We start from the raw sequence: 21177 nt of genomic DNA, 5'->3' as shown, positions 1-21177 counted from the left end.
GCCCTGGTTGCTATAAAGTTTTATCAGCTGTATAAAAAAATCTCCCTCTCTTTTATCTCCATAATGGGAAAATAAATGAAAAGTGCAGTATTCCCAGATGTTAATGATGTTGCCCCTTCCATATGTCATGTCTTGCTGGTTAAACCTAACTTTTAAAGTATACCACTTATTATGAAAAATGTGAAGGCTACAGTTGTTGACCTCTTTCTGACAGTGCAAGTTGCCTTGCCGGCTGTGTCTGATTTTAGTATTTCTGAGTAAGTGAATCATAACAAGAATGCAGCAAGCAAAACTATTACTCAAACAGTTGAAGCCATTGGATCATCATAACAGCCAGGCAACTGACATTAATAATTGCCATGGCAAGTGTCATTGAATCGCATCCTATCTCCTAAAACTCCAGCTCAGCCATTAAACAAGCACTGGTATTTTCAAATATTGTATGCAAAATGATTTGATGTGTTCGTAAAAGCAATTGGAATATTTACAGACTCCAGCACACCTTTTCAATCTAGGAAAAAGTGTGTTTTTAGATGTGTGTATATATGTCCAGGGCCGCTGATAAGGGGGTACCACCGGTCCTACTGGCTCGGACAACAGCTTTATGTTGCCTTGTAGAGTGCTGGTGCCTTTCAAAGCTTGTAAGCCGCTCCTAGAATAACTAACTGATAGCATCTCCCAGGTCCCCATCCTTCCATCATCCACCCAAGAGGCAGTAGCAGAGCAGGAACTCTGTTCTTTTAGGTAGGTGCAGAGGCAGCCAGTGCCACATTTGCCAACAATTAGTTAAAAGTTCTGGCCCCCAGCCTGTCTATCCCTGGAGGAGTGATATGGATGGGATGCCTGTCTGCCTCACTCCCTCAGTAAGTGTTGAGGGCAGAAGGCAAGCTGCAGCCGGCAGTGACTGTGAGGGACCAAAGCTGTCCATCAGCAAGGTGCGTGGAATGGGTATAGTCTGTGCAGGGATCATCATCTAGGTGGCAGGGGCACAGAGCAGAGCTAAGGGGGAAGCAGAAGGGAGATAGTAACATGAGCTGGGGGAGCCGAGAGGCTTGTTTTTGCCACTTCAAAGCTGATGGGTGTAGTGACAGCGGCTTCACTACTCATGTCAGCTTAGCACTGGATGAGAGAAGGCAAATCAGGAGAGCAGGAGAGACCTGGGAGGAGGGGCGGGAGGTGCTCTCTCTCTCTCTCTCTCTCTCTCTCTCTCTCTCTCTCTCTCTCTCTCTCTCTCTCTCTCTCTCCTCCCCAGCTCCACGCTGTCACTGTAGCGCTCCTGCATCGCCACCATCACATATCAGAACTTTACAGTTTGCTTACCCGCCCCCTTCTTCTCCCAGCAAAAGAATAGTAAGCAAACTCTGTTAAGTTCCGAGCTGGCATCCAGTGGTGTATCAGAGTCATGCTCCCAATACCCCTTCAGCAGCGACCGCTCTCCCACCAACTGCCTGTAAAAAGGGTTCGAAATTAGTTTCCCCCCTATGTCAAGATGAGGAGAAGCCTAGGAAGGAGGACAAGACATTGCTGTTGCTGTATCTGTGTGTCTGAGGGAGGGGAGACTGCACTGGGGACAGTCAGGACACAATAGGGGGGAAGAGTATTAAAGAATTGTGCTGAGGATATGAGTATTTGTAATAGAAGGATAGGGACAAGATTTTTCGGTATGGGGGGGGTGTTTGTGCTACTATGCTATGCACAAATGTGACCGTGAGGATAATCTTTGCTGCACAAATGGCATCACACCCGCAACATATGTTGTCCCCTCTGCTGCCTTTGCATCATGCAGGGGAGCAGTGAGGGGCAATAAAAACGCATGACAGAGATGTGTATTGGGAGGGCCCAGTCAGGTAAGCTGTACGGGGCCCTATGATTTCTAACAGCAGCCCTACATATGTCAAACGATTGGATCTAAGGCAAGTTTAACCACTTCAGCCCCAGAAGGTTTTACCCCCTTCATGACCAAGCCATTTTTTGCGATATGGCACTGCTTTATTTTAACTGACAATTGCGTGGTCATGCGACACTGTCCCCTAATAAAATGTATGTCCTTTTTTTTTTCCCCCACAAATAGAGCTTTCTTTTGGTGGTATTTGATCACCTCTACGTGTTTTTTTTTTTTTTTTTTTTTTTTTTTTGTGCTATAAACAAAAAGAGTGACAATTTTGAAAAAAAAAAAAATTTTTACTTTATGCTATAAAACCTAGCAAATAAAAAAGTTTTAAGAAGTCAAATTTCTTCATCAATTTAGGCCAATATGTATTCTGGCACATATTTTTGATAAAAAAAATTCCAATAAGCGTATATTGATTGGTTTGCGCAAAAGTTATTGTGTCTACAAACTATGGGATATTTTTATTTATTTATTTTACTAGTAATGGCAGCGATCAGCGTTTTTTTTTTTTTTTTTTTTGTCAAGGCACCCTTTAAAATGATGGTCTCGAGGCACCCCATTCTAAAATTTTAAAAAATTAAACTAATATTCTTACGTTCGCAGCACGCACGTAGGACACCCAACATTAGAGGTGAATTATGCTTACAAAGCAAATACACCTTTGCACGCTAGTACTGACTAGTATTTAGTGTTTCTCTCCATCACTTAGCTAACTTAGCTAACCCCAGTGCTGAGGGGCACAGGAGGGGCAAACTAGGATGTCCTAAGGCACCTGACATCCTCCTGATCAGTCTATGATGTCATTGGTTCTTAGACACTGGCATCTGGCCCACACAGTGCCCAAGTTTCTAGTGCTTCACAATAAAAACCTGTGGCTTTGTTTAACAAAAAGGCAGACCTGATCCACCCACAGTTTTTGGACAATTTGGGGCACATTTTAGGCATTTTGTCAAGGCCACCCCTGAACACAGTAGGCACCCCGGTTGAAAATGACTGTTCTAATGACATTGCACTTTTATGCATGTCCCACTGAAAGATTTTTCAGTAGCTGGATTGTGCCAGCACAGCCGCTACCATCGAATGAATTTGGCCAGCCTATTACATATGCACTGGTCTATGTATGTCTCACACTTCCATACAGTTTATTTTCTTAGACTAGCACCTGCTCCAGGCCAATTTTTTTTTATCTTTGAGCGACTATTCTTTATTTTTGTAGTGTACCACTATATTAGTAGGCCAGGTTTAAATACATATACCCAGTGGCGAAGTTGGACGTTCTTTCACCTGGGGCAAAAACTCAGTTCGCCACAACGCCTCAACCCCCCCCCCCCAAATCCCACTGGCTGCTGCGGGTAATCTATTCAGGATGACGAGCAGGGGAAGGGAAGACCAGGAGAGGGTTATGCTCTATTTTGTGGCAGTCTTACAGATCATGCTGAAGATTATGCCCACCTGCTTGCTGCACAACTAGCCGACAGGAGAGGAGGGGAGCGCTGCGGGGGGCCAGAGTAGTATGGGACCAGACAGTTTAAGAAGCAGGGGTATAGACAGGAGTGATAGCTGTGGCGGCATACTGGTACCGATCCCTGTATTTTCCTCCTGCAGCAGCTGAATGCTGGAGGGATGGAGAGAAGAAGAGGACTTTCAGCGGCTGAAGGAGGATTATTACCAGCAGCAGCGCCCCTCTCAATGCTGCGCTCGGAGCACAAAACCACCCCCCTAGTTTCAGTCCTGCATATACCCAGTTTTACAGCTTGCTAGTACAACAAATATGACCCATTTACAAGGCCAAGTTATGAAGTATATTAGTAGGCCAGGATTAAATGCATATACCTAGTTTTGCAGCTTGCTAGTACGAAAAAATATGACCCATTTACAAGCCCAAGCTCTGAACCAGACTAGTTTATAGTACTGTACTCGTATAGATCATGTTGCTGCCCAATTCTGTGGCCAGACCATGCAAATGTAGTTATAGACTAAAGGGGAGATTTACTAAAACTGGAGCACTCAGAATCTAGTGCAGCTCTGCATTGTACCCAATTGGCTTCTAAAGTCAGCTTGTTCAATTAAGCTTTGAAAATAAAACCTGGAAGCTGATTGGTTTCTATACAGAGAAACCACCAGAAAATCACCAGATTTTGCATGCTCCAGTTTTAGTAAATTCCCCCTTATGCGTCTCCACTTTAGACCGTGAAGACGTCAGGTTTTATCACCCACTGTACTGGTGGCTAAATACAGGGGATCGAGAAAAATATGGAAACTCTGCATACCATACTTGTTTCCAAAATTTTGTCGAAACCACTGTAGTATAGATATTACAATTATGATCTTATTGTGTTTTATATATCGGTACAGAATCTTTTAAGATAGAAGTATTTGCCTGTTTATCCATCTATATTTCAGTGAGGAAGAAAAATATCCTGTGCATGACCATGAATCTCCCAGAAAAGATGATCACCAAGATACAGCCTGCTCTGAAAGTGAACATGAAACGGGTCAGTCTGTCTTTTTTAAAGGGAATATATAGAATTTTACTCTCTCGTTCTGTTCTAAGCATAATCTTCTAAATTTAAATATAGTTCTAGTCTAGATGTACACATGGGCACCTTTTTAAGCAATGCTTTCAGCTTATCACTGAGAGTGTGCTTTAGCCTGCCCTTGATCCAGTTTCTGTGAAGGGCAGAGCATGCATCATTGCAGACTCCCTACATTAAAATACACAAAATTCAGCAGTCCACCAAGGTCTATTGAAGTCGGAACATGACTGCAGGTGTGGAGCACCGTTCTCTTCATGGCCATGTAAGCACAGTTTTAATGCTCCATCTCTGTGCATGTCTTTTTTGGTTATTACAATGCACTTCAGTTTAAAGTGATTTCCTTCTAGATGACTTAGGCTAGTAATAAATGGCTCATTTACATGCAGATTTGGCTCCTGTCTGCTTAGTGGTACCCCTGGGAGATGACAACTGCTTCCAGCATCAGAAATGTTTTACTTTAATCTCTGTGCAACCTGCACAGCAAGACGCTCAAAAAAGGTATTCACTGCAAAAGTTAAAAAGAAAAAAAACGTACTGTATTTTAAGTAATCACTATGTTTTGTGTTCCTGCAGATAATGATATTGGAAACTCCACTACACCCAAAGCATTATTCAGTAGAGTTCCTCTCCCTCATAATGTTACACCTAATGTTTCCGCCCAGTCTTCGTTTGATGATTCCTTGCCACCTCGTTCCCGATCTGCATCTCCAGTTAAAACCAAAGGCAAGACAGCACTATTAATTGGACTCTCAACTGGTTTGTTTGATGCCAATAATCCAAAGGTAAGAAGTCAATACTCCTGCAAATGTCCCACTTGCTGTTTCTCAGCAGTTAAAGTGTTTGTAAACCTTCATTTTTTTTTTAGAATTAAAAATTATACTTAACTGCACTGTGCAATGGTTTTGCACAGAGCAGCCCCTGATCCTCCTCCTCTTCTGGGGTCCCCCGCCAACACTTATGACTCCTCCACTGTTTGTACAACCATAGGAAGCCACTTCCTATGCTGACACATTTACAGGCTTGATCCTGAGCCATGCTGTCTTTGTTTATAGACACAGTGCAGCTCAGGCCTGCCCCAGCTCCCTTATAACAGGATTTGATTGACACCAATTGCTCCCACTGATATCATATTGCTCTGTGAGAAGAGAGCTGCTGCTCTTGGGCACAATTCTGGATCAAGGTCGGACTAAGGTAAGTAAGGGTGGTGGTGGTGGGAGGGGGTATCCTGTGGCACAGAAGGTTATTTACCTTGGCGCCTTTTCATACGAGCTGTCTGATCAGGTCCACCTGTCAGTTTTTTAGGCGAACACTGCATTGTCCTCTATGGAGAAGCGGATGTCTGACACCCGCCACCATCTGATTCCATCCTGTCTGCCAAAAACAGTCGGATGGTGTTCCTAGTTTCTATCCGTCTGGCGGATCGGATTGAAACGGACAGGCGGTTCGTTTCCATCCAATTGCCCCATAGAGGAGAACGGGTCTGTGTCCGTGTTCACTCTGCATAGCAGAGCGGACACGGACCTATCCTCAGCCTATCCTCAGCCTGCAAGCTGATGCTGTTAACCAGAGGTACCCTTGTGAAGGGACCTAAGTGCAGAGAATTGGCCTCATGCATGCTAGTTTATTAAACACTGTTTCTCCCGACAGGAGAGGAAATCCCTGTTAAAAACTCACCTAAGATTAATTTGTTCACACCAGTTTAGCAGTGTTTAGGTGAATTTAAGCACGTTTAGCAGCGTCAAGCCTTTTTTTTTTCTGCCAAAGCTCTGCTGCTCTTGTACGTACTGGCAGTGGGGTTTTTTTCTGCCTCTAAACTCTCCTACCCCTAAACTCTGCTAAAAGCCTATGTGTGTATGGGCACATGTTCTAACATGCAGGGGAGTTTAGAGGCAGGGAAAAAAAAAATGCCAGACCACCCTAGAAGCAGCTGCAAAAAGGTCCAGTGTAGATGAGGCCTTAAAGTGTTTGTTACCCCAGCAGGTCAAATTCCTGTTATGTGCCTGCTGTACCGTGTACTTGTATGAAAATGTACATTGTTCTCTTTGTATTGCTTCCTTTGATTGAAACCCCTGGTGTTTCTGCCAGTTCCTCTGCTTTCCTGTTAAAAACGGACCATTCTAGGCAGGAGAGCACACTGTGATCAGTCCTCTAATTCTGCTGGGAACTCAGCCTGCTCTCCTTAAATGATCAGACTTGTCCTGACACGCCCCTGCTGCACATCCATTCACTGGGAAAGATCAGTGTGCTGTTGTTTTTCCCTCCCTCCAGCTCTTATGCAGCTGAGAACAGATGGAATGTGATCACTTATAAAAAAAAAAGGGGAAAAAGACACAAATGTTTGCCTTTCATTTAAATTTTAAGCTGAATGGGTTGTTTTACAAGGTGATCATTTACAATTGCTTTATTGGAAAAACAAAAAAAACATTAAGCCTTTAGAACTACTTTAAAAAACAGATTTGCACTTTCATGAGTAGATTTGTATTTGGCAGCTTTATCTTCTGACAGTTTTTAAATCTGAAGGGTATGAATGTTAAAACCGCTAAGCTCATCTAGGTCACATGAGGGATAAGTGGTCACAGAATGAGATATATTGTTATTGTCGGACTAAACTATCAAACTGGCCTTTGGATAGCTGAACAGATTTTGAACTGTAGCAGATTTCTCTCAGTATGCTGCATGATTATCAAAAGATTGGGTCGATCACAGACTGCCTTGATTTTTTTTGGAGCTGTAGAATGGTGTAATGGGTAACTAAATCAGATAGCAAATGTAAGAGTGGAAACTCGTAAAAAAGACAAAATTTGCATAATCTTTTTACAGAAAATCCGTGATTTCACAGGTCCGAGATTCTTTACCCTACTCATCAGTGTCTCTCTGTAGTTATAATTATGCACACCCTAATCATTCAGCTATAAAGTCTTCACACTCCTGATCTACATGCAGCAGTGGTTACCTGAAAAGAAAAGTGTCCTTTTTTTTTTTTTTTTTTTTATACAACTCAAAGTAAAATGAGTGGCCTTTCAGATCCTAGCCAAGTTGTGATGTTTCCTGAGTTGCATACAGTAACGATAATTTAGGGGTGTACAAGTGCTCCCAGATCTGTTGAAAAGTGAAACCAAATATACTGAGAGCTTACATAGTGCTCTATACTAAAATAAGCCTTTCAATAGCCCATTGTCATTGCTTTTGGTCCTTTTGTGTATGCATATACTAATCAATAATTATCTTTGAAGTAAGAAATTTGAAAATGCATACATTGATCGCATAATTGTAATAATTGTTTTCTGCACATATTGTTAAAATCTGATTAAAGTCAGGATCGTGGTCCTTTGAAAATATTCGTGTAATCGGATGTCCATGTGGACATTAAAGTATAACTAAAGGCAAAACCTTTTTTCTACTTTTGGATGGAGTGGAGATGGATTAGAATACCTGTCAGTTTGTATTGTTGTCTGTGCCCCTGTTAGGGATATTCACCCTCACTATTTGTCCTGTTTACCATTATTTAAAGTAAAAGAAAATCCTAAATTTTGAGTTGTCTCCATAAAAGTAATAGAAGGGAAACATTCCAATGGGGACACTCATTCTGGTGACCTGGGAGTCCCCATTCTGGTGACCTGGGAGTTGCCTTAATTTGCAGGAAGATCCTCTTACTTCCTGTTTGGCTATGGGACAGACGAAGTGAAGGGAAATCTCCACAATGGGACACAGATGATGGAAAAGGGCACTTGTATTGTAGCACAACATCTGCAAATTCTCAATGCATGATTTTTGGACCGTTCAATTAAATGAGCTGCCTTAACCCAAAGCATAATACTGTCTTTCTTTTAAAACTGACGCCCCCCCCCCCCCCCCCCGAGTATCCTGTGCACACAGCACTTGCCCAGGGCGAAATCTTTGCAGAGGTTGCTGAGCTGTGGTGTTGACGGTCTAGCTTTGCCCACCTTCCTAGCTATTTTACAACATAGTTCAACTGAGATGGGCAGGACATGCAGTGCACACTGAGCCTGCACATCCCACACCCCTCCTCGTAAAGCAGAACTACACTCACTTTGGCTTTAGTAATATGGCATCCTGGAGCTCCCTGCCAGAGGCTGACATCTGATCACCTGCTGGTGATCACTTTAGTGATACGCCCTAGATTTCTATGCACTTTCCCTACTGCCAGGCCATACTGTTTACTCATACTTTGAAATTATATTTATATTAGCACCCCTGATTCTTTTTCGTCTGTAGTTCAGGCCAACACTGTATACTCAATAGTGTAAATGGTGGTGATAAATGGGGAGTACTCGGAATGGTCAGGGGTGGGTAGTGGGGTTCCCCAGGGTTCTGTGCTGGGACCAATCCTATTTAATTTGTTCATAAACGATCTAGAGGATGGGATAAACAGTTCAATCTCTGTATTTGCAGACGATACTAAGCTAAGCAGGGCAATAACTTCTCCGCAGGACGTGGAAACCTTGCAAAAAGACCTGAACAAATTAATGGGGTGGGCGACTACATGGCAAATGAGGTTCAATGTAGAAAAATGTAAAATAATGCATTTGGGTGGCAAAAATATGAATGCAATCTATACACTGGGGGGAGAACCTCTGGGGGAATCTAGGATGGAAAAGGACCTGGGGGTCCTAGTAGATGATCGGCTCAGCAATGGCATGCAATGCCAAGCTGCTGCTAACAAAGCAAACAGAATATTGGCATGCATTAAAAAGGGGATCAACTCCAGAGATAAAACGATAATTCTCCCGCTCTACAAGACTCTGGTCCGGCTGCACCTAGAGTATGCGGTCCAGTTCTGGGCACCAGTCCTCAGGAAGGATGTACTGGAAATGGAGCGAGTACAAAAAAGGGCAACAAAGCTAATAAAGGGTCTGGAGGATCTTAGTTATGAGGAAAGGTTGCGAGCACTGAACTTATTCTCTCTGGAGAAGAGACGCTTGAGAGGGGATATGATTTCAATTTACAAATACCGGACTGGTGATGCCACAATAGGGTTAAAACTTTTTCGCAGAAGAGAGTTTAACAAGACTCGTGGCCACTCATTAAAATTAGAAGAAAAGAGGTTTAACCTTAAACTACGTAGAGGGTTCTTTACTGTAAGAGCGGCAAGGATGTGGAATTCCCTTCCACAGGCGGTGGTCTCAGCGGGGAGCATTGATAGCTTCAAGAAACTATTAGATAAGCACCTGAATGACTGCAACATACAGGGATATACAATGTAATACTGACACATAATCACACACATAGGTTGGACTTGTGTCTTTTTTCAACCTCACCTACTATGTAACTACTCTATCATATGATTCTTTTTCCCTAAGTGCATTATTTAGAATCTGAACAGGTTTTCTTACGGCCACTCACCGGTGTGTGCTTGTGGGCCGATCTGACAAACCATAAATTAATTAAAAACCATCCCTACAAGTCTCTGGATACCCTTAACCCTTTTCACTGCCACATGTTCTTAGCAGCAAGCCAACTGTCATATGGAAGCAATGTACAGCTGCCTGTTCGCTTTTGCAGCCCCAGTACATTGCCCCCCCCCCAATTGTTTCCTGGGCTTCATGCCCCCATCTGCAGGCCTGGGAACCCCATGGTAGATGCCGCCTGGTAGAAGGGAGGGAGACTACCAAACATCAATTACAGGAGTGAACCGGACTTTTGGTCCTCCATGTGAAAAAAGTGTAAAAAAAAAAAAAAAAAAAAAAATTGTTGTACCCAAGAACTTAAACGCACCCCCAAAATTTTTTTTAACCCCCACATACATGCACATATGAATGTAAACACGCATCAGGAGTTCCTACATACAAAAATGTTGATTGCACTACATTTTACATATTGCTGAACACTCTGAAGTAAGAGCAATAATTCTACGGCCAAAAATTATTAGTTATCCAGTCATGACCTCTAGGCCTTTTAAAGGGTCGCCTAGGACAAATTTAGGTTAGTAAAGTTTGTTGCCATTTTGGGTGCATGCAATTTTAAGGGTTGATGTGTTAAGTATCTCTTTACTCAGTACGACCTCATCTTTTTATATTTTTCAAATAAAATTAGTAATATCTTACATTTGTTTTTCTTGAGGACACCTTCACACTGAGGCGCTGGGACGTCAGCGGTAAAGCGCTGCTATTTGTAGCGGCGCTTTTTCCGGCCGCTAGCGGGGTGCTTTCAACCCCCACTAGTGGCCGAAAAAAGGGTCAAAAGCTTCTGCAACGCTGGCCATTGATTTCAATCGGCGGGGCGCTTTAGGGGCAGTGTATACACTGCTCTTAACCACTTCAGCCCTGTACCATTTGGCTGCCCAAAGACCAAAGCGTTTTTTGCGATTCAGCAGTGCGTCGTTTTAACTGACAATTGCGCGGTCGTGCGACGTGGCTCAAACAAAATTGATGCCCTTTTTTTCCCCCCCAAATAGAGCTTTTGGTGGTATTTGATCACCTCTGCGGTTTTTATTTTTTGCGCTATAAACAAAAAAGAGCGACAATTTTGGAAAAAAAAAAAAATGCAATATTTTTTACTTTTTGCTATGATAAATATCCCCAAAAAGTATATAAAAAAAAAAAAACATTTTTTTTCCTCAGTTTAGGCCGATTAAGTATTCTTCTACATATTTTTGGTAAAAAAAAAAAACGCAATCAGCGTTTATTGATTGGTTTGCGCAAAAGTTATAGCGTCTACAAAATAGGGGATAGTTTTATGGCATTTTTATTAATTTTTTTTTTTTATTAGTAATGACGATCTGCGATTTTTATCATGACTGCGACATTATGGCGGACACATCGGACACTTTTGGCGCTATTTTGGGACCATTCACATTTATACAGCGATCAGTGCAATTAAAAATGCACTAATTACTGTGTAAATGTGACTGGCAGTGAAGGAATTAACCACTAGGGGGTGCTGCAGGCGTTAAGTGTGTCCTAGGCAGTGATTCTAACTGTGGGGGGGTGGGCTATGTGTGACACAACACTGATCACGATCACAGGGAGTTGTGATCAGTGTCACTAGGCAGAACGGGGAAATGCTGGTTTATACCAGCATTTCCCCGTTCTTCCTCTCCGTGAGACGATCATGGGTATTCCTCCGGACATTGAGTCCGCAGGACCCGCGATCACACTCGCAGAGCTCGCAGCAGGGTCGCACGCACGCAGCCACACACCGGCAAATTTAAAGAGCCGTACCTGTACGCCCATTTGCCTGTCCGTGCCATTCTGCCAATGTAAATGTTCGTGCTGCGGTCGGCATGCGGTTAAAGCGCCTCAAAGATGCTACTTGTAGGAGCTTTTTTTAGCGCTAAAGCACCTGGTAAAGCGCCTCAGTGTGAAAGTAGCCTAAATGTAACTTTAGTGTTTCCTCTACTAAAATCTTGCGCTTCATAAAGTGTTGCACTAATTTAAAAAAAAAGGGGGGGTCTCTGCTTTCAGAAAATGTATAATGTTTTATAGGTTTTAAGTAATCATCTGGCCTAAAATAATTTTTATAAACGCGTGCAAAAAAAGGAAAAACAGCTCTGGCAGCAAACTGGTTAAAGACAAGTTCACAATACATAATTACTGCTATATATATATAATATGTTTAAAATGGGAAGGTAGTAAAGAACATCTTGATGAATTCTGTAAATTTCCTGTTCAAGCACATCTCTGCCACATCAGTTAAGGGTGGACTTGGCATTTAACCTACTTTACTAAGTAAAAGAAATCCACAAAACGAATATTAGCCTTCAGCTTAAACCAGGTCATAGGAGAGTAGATGGAATGAAAAAATGTTATTTCAGGGTTTTACATTCTTACGTTTTGTTGGAAAGGCAGTTTTTGCCTAAGAGATGTGAAGTTGGTTTCAGACTGCATTTTATCAGTCGATGTCTGGAAGTGCTTTTATACTCGGGCAGGATTAAGTGTGAGAAAACAAGTGTGAGATTTCACAGCTTTATAAATGCCTAAATAGCAAGACTTTCTTTTAACCTAACCAAGGAAATCATCCTAGACAATTGTCTTCTAATTACTTCCATATTCTCCTAATGTCTGTCTTTAACATTACGGAAAGCCCCTTTATATGATGAAATTTCGTCTTTTCTCCTGGAAGAGTGTTTCCTCTTGCTGTGCTTTATAAACAATCGTGCTGTAAAGCATCAATCTACACTACAGAGACTTTTTGCTTTTCAAGATGAAAGTAGGGTAATCTCTTACACTTGTGTGTAGGTTTGTTCAGCTTTATTGAAGAAAGATCCGTTACACTGGCATGTTACAGGATCAACATGTTAGCAACCTGTTATTCATTTGTAATGCTGGCGATACAATGCCCGATGAGTGCACACCATGTGGCTGACCCAAGCATATCGCTGGTAACAGACAAGCCAGTAGAGATTCAGTAAAGAACTAATCAATTTGCCAGAAATTATAAATATTACATAAAAAGTAATTTCCAGTATGGCATTCCAACTGACAACAGCTTATAACAAAAACGACAAATGTTTTAACCTGTGTAGAACCCTTCTATTTGCAGCTGCATTGGGGAGTCAATGGCAGCAGTTCACTGGTGTGCCCAGGTCATTAGATGAAGGTCACCTTTTGTTCTTGGTGTGGCATCTCTCAGTCCTAAGTAGTCCTTTTTTTTTTTTTTTTTTTTTTTTTTTTTTTTTTAACGTTTTATTCATTTTTTTCTCCCCAAACATCAGCATTACTTTAGTTCATTCTTAGTTAATGTCATCAATTGCAATCTGCATGACTGTTCTAAAGCCTGGGCGCATCAAAAAATGTTTCTATGTTTTATATTTTTTCTTTTCTACACAGCATTTACAATATGTTGTCCTCAAATACAACAATGAAATGACAATGAATAATTATTCCAGATGTGGCAGACTAAGTACAAATATGCACATAAAAAGAAAACGTATAGGGGGAGATTTATTAAAACTAGCTCACACAGAATCTGGTTCGGTTGTGCATAGTAACCAATCCGCTTCTAACTTCAGCTTGTTCAGTTAAGCTTTGACAATAAAACCTGAAAGCTGATTGGTTACCAAGCACAACTGCACCAGAGTCTGTGTGCACCAGTTTTAGTAAATATCCCCTATAGCAGTGACGGCGAACTTTGGCACTCTAGATGTTTTGTAACTACATTTCCCATGATGCTCAACTACACTACAGAGTGCATGAGTATCAAGGGAAATGTAGTTCCAAAACATCTGGGGTGCCAAAGGTCGCCATCACTGCCCTATAGTATATCTGCAAACCTTAAAAGAAATTATATACAGTATGTGATCAGAAATTGTTTAGAACAACTATGTCACATTAACCTTTATTTTCAGAATGTCAGTCTTGCATATAAAGATGTGTATGTATAGGTATATCTCTGTGTGGGTTAAGAGGAAAGTGTTATATTGTGAGTAATCCCACGCTACAGTGTGACTATCTAGTTGGGTAGTAGTAAATGGACTGCTGCTTGGGTGTAAGGCACAGTGTCCATTTTTAAATGTGCTATGTGTCAAACCCAGCACTGTCTGTACAATGTGATTCCCTATATAAGGGTAATGAAACACTTCATTTGAAACCTCCGATCTTAAATCACACTACCCTTCACTCTTGGAGTCAGGAAAAAGCTGTCAGATGTGACTCAGGCAGATAACAGAGGAACACGACTGCAGAGAGAAATCAGACTCATTGCTTTGGACAGAGACAAGTACACGGTATAGAAGGAGGTGCTTTGCTCATATTGCATGTCTGAGGTTTACAACCACTTTAGGTTTTTTCGGTCTCACATACTCATCTTTAACCCTAATGTGCCAATGGGCAAGTGTGGTATTGGTTATTTTATTTTTTTATTTTTTTCCATGAGTTTGGAATGCAGGCTTTCGCAGCTTTTTATGGTACTTTTTAATGCAAAGTACGGGCTGAAATATGCTAATTTAATTTGCAGATGCTGAGGACTTGCTCATTGCCCGATCTTTCTAAACTGTTCAAGACTTTGGTGGATGTACCGAGTGTGGCTGATCTGCAGGGGGTTGAGCAACTGGAGATAGAAGAAATTGAGGATGAACCAGCACAGGATGCAGATCATTCAGATTCCGAAGACACGTAAGGAAAATTTGTTTCTGTAATTTATCCCAGAATGGATGAAAACTGTGTTCTTGGAACTTGAACATGTAATACAGTACCTTGTTAACTTCTCATATGTTTTATTTCTGAGCTCTAGCATGTAGTTATGGGGAAGACTGACAATTATAAAAACACATTTTAGGTAGAATGGGGATAATTTGAAATTTCTGACAATGTTTTTAATTGCCATTTGTGCCTTCCTGTCCCAGCAACAATGCCTCCTGTTTTCATGTCCTGGTGTCTTCCTAATGGGTTACAGAGAAAAAACTAATTTTAACTCTTCGTCACTCTATCCAAAGTAGTGTATTCATAACTTCACTATCACATCTGCATTCTTTTAATCCTATAATATACAGTACCACAGCAAGCAGTTACCGGTACATAACCTGTGAGTTGCTCCATAATAGCCATTTGGCCAGGACTTTTGTCTAGTCTCATACACTTTGATTATGTCTTGGCACCAGGGAAATGTCTTAGCGTCCACGTGATAACTTTTTGAACCAATCACCCACACCCCACAGAGACTACAGTAGGGAAACGGGGAAAGTGGTGGCTTTGCTGGAATTTATGCTGCAGCAGAGTTAGTCAGAAAATACTGTAAATCAGGAACATCCTGCACTTCTTCTACAGAACAAAGTCCAAAATGGACTTTAAAAATTAGGTACAACACCCATTATGGCATGACGTTTAAATTGTTAATGGGTCCAGCTACTTATGTTTTGATTTGCTTTGTAGTATGTTTGGGGACACAGAAAGAGACTTACAGGAGCTGCAGGCATCAATGGAGCAGTTATTAAAAGAGGATTCCCAAGAAGGGGACTGTGGAGCTGAAGAGGCTGGAGATGGACTGCTACCCAGTAAGATGGAGGATGAGGAGGAGGAAAATAACGAGGCAGCACAGGAGGCTGAAGCAGAAGATGAGGAGAATCAGCCGAGCAGTGGAAGCATAATTGAGGAGTGGCAATCGGGTAAATTCCACAGGTGTCATTTATATACATGTTTAGGATAGTGCAAATTTATTCCTGGTGTTGCTCAAATTGCACGTGTTAAGACTCCTACTTGTACAGCTGGGGCATGTACGGAGTACACAGGTACTGGGTAACATGGTTTTGTTTGCTATAAATGTATGTGGTCTAGTTTGTAAGTATAACCATTCAAAAGAGAAACTCTTTTTCAAAAGAAAAAAAAAGGAGTCATTTTACTTTTGAAGATAAATTTATGAAAAACCCACCGAATGTTTGTGTCTCCATTCCAGCATACCCCCCTCCAAATACAAAGTCAGCCTCTTACTATGAAATGTATCTTAAACGTATACCCTCTACTAACATGTTTCTAAACTTTTGATATAAAATGTTTTGCATGTTTCTGATAAAATGTACACCCCAAATTACAAACAAGTTGGGAGGCTGTGTAAAATCTGCATAAAAACTGAGAAAATTTACCACTTTTTAAGAAAAAAATAAGGTAATTTTGAAATGAATGGAAGCAACATGTCTCAAAAAAAGTTGGGACAGGACCATGTTTGCCACGGTGTGTTTTTTTGTTTTTTTTTTAATGTCTGGAAACTGAGGAGACCAGTTGCTGGAGTTTTGAGAGAGGAATGTTGTCCCATTCTTGCATGATGTAGTATTCTAACTGCTTAACAGTCCTGGGTCATCTTTCTCATATTTTTCGTTTCAAGATGCGTCGGCAGCCCAGAAGTCATTGAGGATGCTTTATTTTGCAAACCTTCCCAAAAAAATCTTGAAAAGACAATCTAAAGTTTCAATTGCCAAGTGACCTTCTCTTGTAGCTTTATATCACCAAGGCTGATTGCCACCTACCCTAAGTTACCTAGATACTGCTCATGGCGTTGACCCAATAATCTCAAAGTTACCTCATGGTATAGAGCAGTGATGGCGAACCTTGGCAACCCAGATGTTTCAGAACTACATTTCCCATGATGCTCATGTACTCTGCTGTGTAGTTGAGCATCATGGTAAATGTAGTTCCAAAACATCTGGGGTGCCATCACTGGTATAGAGGAAAATTGGGCATCATTTGGATCACAGTGCAAAGAAGAAAATTGTTTCCTTTCCTGCATTTTCCTGCTTCTGTAAGTTCATTAGGAGAATTGCAGATACTAAAAATGATCCAAGTTTTCCCTTTGGGGAATCCAGTCCTCTTGGTCCACCTCATCCAAGGCCTACATACTCACGCATTTTCCATAGAAGCCACAGTCCAATGTCTGAAAAGGACTAATAATTTACCTGCATCTACTACACTCCCTGAAAAGAATGATTAGAACAAGAAAATCAAGAACTCATATTGCCAGTGTCCTATTTGTAACAAACCACTCCCATTTACAAACGGCGTCTTCCGAAAGAAACCCTTGAAAGAACACAAAGCGATTTTAAATACATTTGGGGTATATTAAAATGCTGTGCTTCCAGAGAACACCATGCTAAAAAGACTGTAAGGGTGCTATTAAGTGCAAAGAATGCGACAGTGATGATCATGTGCAAACCCTTTATCCACTCTGTTCACGGGAAATCCTCCTGAGGTGAAGCATGGCGGGGAGAGCACAAACCAAACAGCACCTCTTACATTTTTTTTTCATGACTCTGACAAATCCTGTGCCAAAATTTTTTAGTGTATGTATACCCCAACAGTCAAGCTGAAAAAGCTATAAGACTGTATACTATTCTAGGTGATCAAAGTAACAGATCTCTTGCAAGACGAAAGCTTTTTGACCTGTTAAACATAACAGGAGATGCCTTAACATACACCCTGGATACCAGTGCTAGCATTATACAAGTATCAGGCAAGAGATCCACTGGTCTTGTAGTAGTTCCCCTTTACAGCAGTGTAGAAATACCATTGCCCACTCATTGTGTGCAACCAGATTCCAACCAACAGAGAGGAGATCCCTACTCCTGCAGCTGCCTCTCACTACTCTCACTTGAGGGGCAAAGCTGGCCACGTAGAGTACTATCTCTTGACAGAAATGCTGATATTCTCCTGCTTCTCAGCAGAAGCTTCCCAAGGCTACACAAGGCTCGCTAACAAACCACTGGGCCAAATAACACACCATATGCCCAATGCCTGGACCCAAGCTGGGTCATTATAGGCAACTGCTGTCTGGGTAATGTCGGGAGGTCTTCCACTGTTTCTTCTTGCAAGACTCATTTCCTGCAAAATGGTTGCATTGTTTCAAGCAGTGCCCACATCACTACCAGACACTACAGACTTTGCAGTAAAGGCATGCAACCATTCTTCACACAAGGCAATAACAAGGGCCTTCATTTCTAGGAAGATAATGGAAGACAGTGTTCTAGGAAGACAGTGTTTGATGTTACCACTAAAGACAATAAACTGACCACCACCATGGAAGACAAGGAGTTCTATCAGAACATGGAAAGGTTCCCCACGGGGTTTTTAAGCAGCAAAATACACAAATTATATATTTGTAAAAAGTTGGTTGCTTTATTTCGTAGAAAAATTCAAATGTTACAAAGAGTTTAAAATATGAGCTCTGGTTGATGACATAAAATCAAGGTAAACATAATTGATGGTGACTTGGTACTTCATGGGAACAGTTATTGAAGTTGCATTACGTCATGGGATGCACAGAAATACCCCAATGCATTTTGGCCCTACATTCGTGGTCTTTAGGGGGAATATTTTACTGTTTTAGAAAATACATCAAAAGTGTTATTTACTATTTTCATTTTACATTGTTTGCAACATATAATAGAGGCAAAGAAATACCTCATATGCATTATTCTATAAAAACCATGCGTTATTCCTATTCAAGATGACATATTTACCCCTCAAATAATGGACCTTGCGTAACCAGAGATTTAAAAGTGATTTGCATTCAAGGGATCCTGGACAGTCACATGCCACCTCAATGTCCCCTCCAGGGGGTCCCCAGGGCTTGCAAGGAGCCATGTATTTGGGCTTTAGGCAGGGAGGGAGTGGGGGGGAAGAGCACCTGCAATTTATAATGTGGTATGTCAGAGTGGATAATTGGAAATGGTTCGTTCCTATACAAGCGTTCGGTGTAGCTTCAAAATGGCTAGTGGGCCCACTTAATCTCATTGATCCCAATAAGTATCTGTTTCAGTAATATCTAATTAGGTGATTGTTATATATATATGTTGAAGCCATTTTGATGGTTTATTGAGCCCATGGGTTGAATAATCAACCCCTGGAGTCAGGGAGTCCTTGTATTATTACAATCAATTAATGCAGTGAACAATATGTGCGTGAAAAATAAATGAAAAAATTGAACATGATAATAAAAAAATATAAAATTTAGGATGTGAGCGAAGGTGTGATTTTAAAGAGATAACGAGGGAGAGTTTTCACTATGGAAGATGAAATATAATGCAAATAAAGTGTTGTGTGCATATGATATAGGTGCTGGGAGAGGAAATAAAAAAATAATGATGAAAAGAAACAAAAAAATTAACATGCTGAAAGGATAAGCAAGTGATCCGAAACAAAACAGAGAATGACAGAGTGTTGTGTGAGCCAGGCTAGTGAAGTGAAAGAAAGTTTGTTATTACCTTAGAGTGTTGATGTACAAAACTCCAAACCCAGCAAAGATATATGCACTCATGGGCTGAGGTCAAAGTTAGGTATTAAAAGATCAGTCTGTATGGAAAACAACCATACAAAAGTGTGAGCAATGATCAGTGGGATATCTGTCTAATCAGTGTATATGAAGCCGCACTTACTGTTTTGTGTTACTCTCTTGGTATGGACGTTAATGGTTCTTCAGGGATCACTTCAAGATCCACTGGGGGGGGATTACATTTTATATAACCTCCAATCAATATTATGTTCTATCAGGACAATTCCAACTGCTGGGTGGCACCACTCCATTTTTTGCCTCAAGAAAGACACTACCAAATAATGTTCAAACAAAAATGGAAGAAGTCCTGCGAGCCACCACTGCCTAGATGCCTGAATTAAAAAACTACCTAAAAGCTGCTAGCGTTAAACACGTCACATATACAGTGCAAAAACAAATGAATAGATTATATATGCTGTGCTAAAAAAAGTGATATTAGTTGTAGTATACACCAAAAAGTGTGTATATTGCTTCCAAAATAAACAATGAATCAAATGAATAATAAATAGATGAAATACTTATATGAGTAAATACATAAAATCAATGCATATAACATATAATGGTAAACTCAATTTAAAAGTGCTTGGAGCATAATTGTGTTTAAAATACCAAAGGCATATACAAATAATACTGCAAAGTGTTCCTGTGCAGTTATAATGTGTCCAAAAATGTCATTAATGATCGTGCTGGAAAAAGCAATACAAGCAAAATGTTTGGTTCAGCTCATATGACAAGGTGCTCATGTGCATATGAGTAGCATCCACTATATCATCACGTTATTAGTGACGCAGCTGGATGCTACTCATCATTAATGACATTTCTGGACACTTTATAACTGCACAGTAGCACTTTACTGTATTATTTGTATATGCCTTTGGTATTTTAAACACAGTTATGCACCAAGCACTTTTAAACTGAGTTTACCATTATATGTTATATGCATTTATTTTATGTATTTACTCATATAAGTATTTAATCTATTTATTATTCATTTGATTCAATGTTTATTTTGGAAGCAATATACACACTTTTTGGTGTATACTACAACTAATATCACTTTTTATTGCAGCGTATATAATTTATACCAAATAATGTTCAGCATGTAGAAACATGATTTACTTCTTTACAATGCACCCTGAAAAAAAAAACTTGAGATGAAACAACATTTTCGTTTTTCTTTATGAAGAAGGTGTTTGTGAGAGCAGTTGCACTTATAAGTATTATCTAGGAATAACTCATAGTAAGGGCCTGATTTGTATTTAAATTTTGGGAGTTTTCTCCCTAGAGTAGGTGTATTATTCAGATTTATTTTAAATATCACACTGTGAGATGTCTTGCCCCAAGTGTTAATGGATATATATTTATTACCTTTTAGATGTTTCTTATGCCGCGTACACATGAGTGGACTTTCCGGCAGGAAAGGTCCGACGGAAAGAATGCGTCGGACATTCCGATTGTGTGTGGGCTTTATCTGACCTTTTCTGTCGAAAAATCTGATGGACCTTAGAAATAGAACATGTTTCAAATCTTTCCGACGGACTCAACCCCTATCGAAAAAAACGTTCGTCTGTATGCTAGTCTGACGGACCGAAAACGACGCAAGGGCAGCTATTGGCTACTAGCTATTGAACTTCCTTTTCTAGTCCAGTCGTACATCATCACGTTCGAAACGATCGGACTTTGGTGGGATGGTGTGTAGGCAAGTCCGTTTCGTCGAACTCCATTGAAAAGTTCTTCGGAATTCAAACTGATGAGAAGTCTGCTCGTGTGTACGCGGCATAAGGGGAAGTTATCATGGCTGAGTGCAAGCATTTCTGACAAGTTCAGGGTGAGTCTGTCTCAATAGAGAGGCTACAGCAGAGAATACATGCACCGAAAATTGTCTGGTTCAGTAGGAACTGGCCAACTATCGATCCATGTGTACTGCTGATTGTTCAACAGAGACCAGTCTAACAACTGACTTCTGTCGAACGGTCTTGCTGGAAAACCAGCATTCGATCAACGCTTGCAGCCGATTTGGGGGCAAGGATAGTA

General features: G+C 40.8%; 1 protein-coding gene across 3 annotated transcripts in view; it reads left to right on the top strand.

Moving 5' to 3' along the window:
* Positions 1 to 21177, top strand: part of NEK1 (NIMA related kinase 1) — a 205843-nt gene that overhangs the window by 172442 nt on the left and 12224 nt on the right. For all 3 annotated transcript variants that reach the window (XM_073606279.1, XM_073606287.1, XM_073606272.1), the window contains 4 exons: positions 4295 to 4386; positions 5002 to 5210; positions 14344 to 14501; positions 15258 to 15490. In XM_073606279.1, coding sequence (XP_073462380.1) covers positions 4295 to 4386; positions 5002 to 5210; positions 14344 to 14501; positions 15258 to 15490 — 692 coding nt within the window. The remainder of the gene's footprint in view (positions 1 to 4294; positions 4387 to 5001; positions 5211 to 14343; positions 14502 to 15257; positions 15491 to 21177) is intronic.

Source organism: Aquarana catesbeiana, linkage group LG01 (genome assembly GCF_042186555.1).
Source record: "Aquarana catesbeiana isolate 2022-GZ linkage group LG01, ASM4218655v1, whole genome shotgun sequence".
NCBI lineage: Eukaryota > Metazoa > Chordata > Amphibia > Anura > Ranidae > Aquarana > Aquarana catesbeiana.
This window is presented reverse-complemented; position numbering and strand designations above follow the sequence as displayed.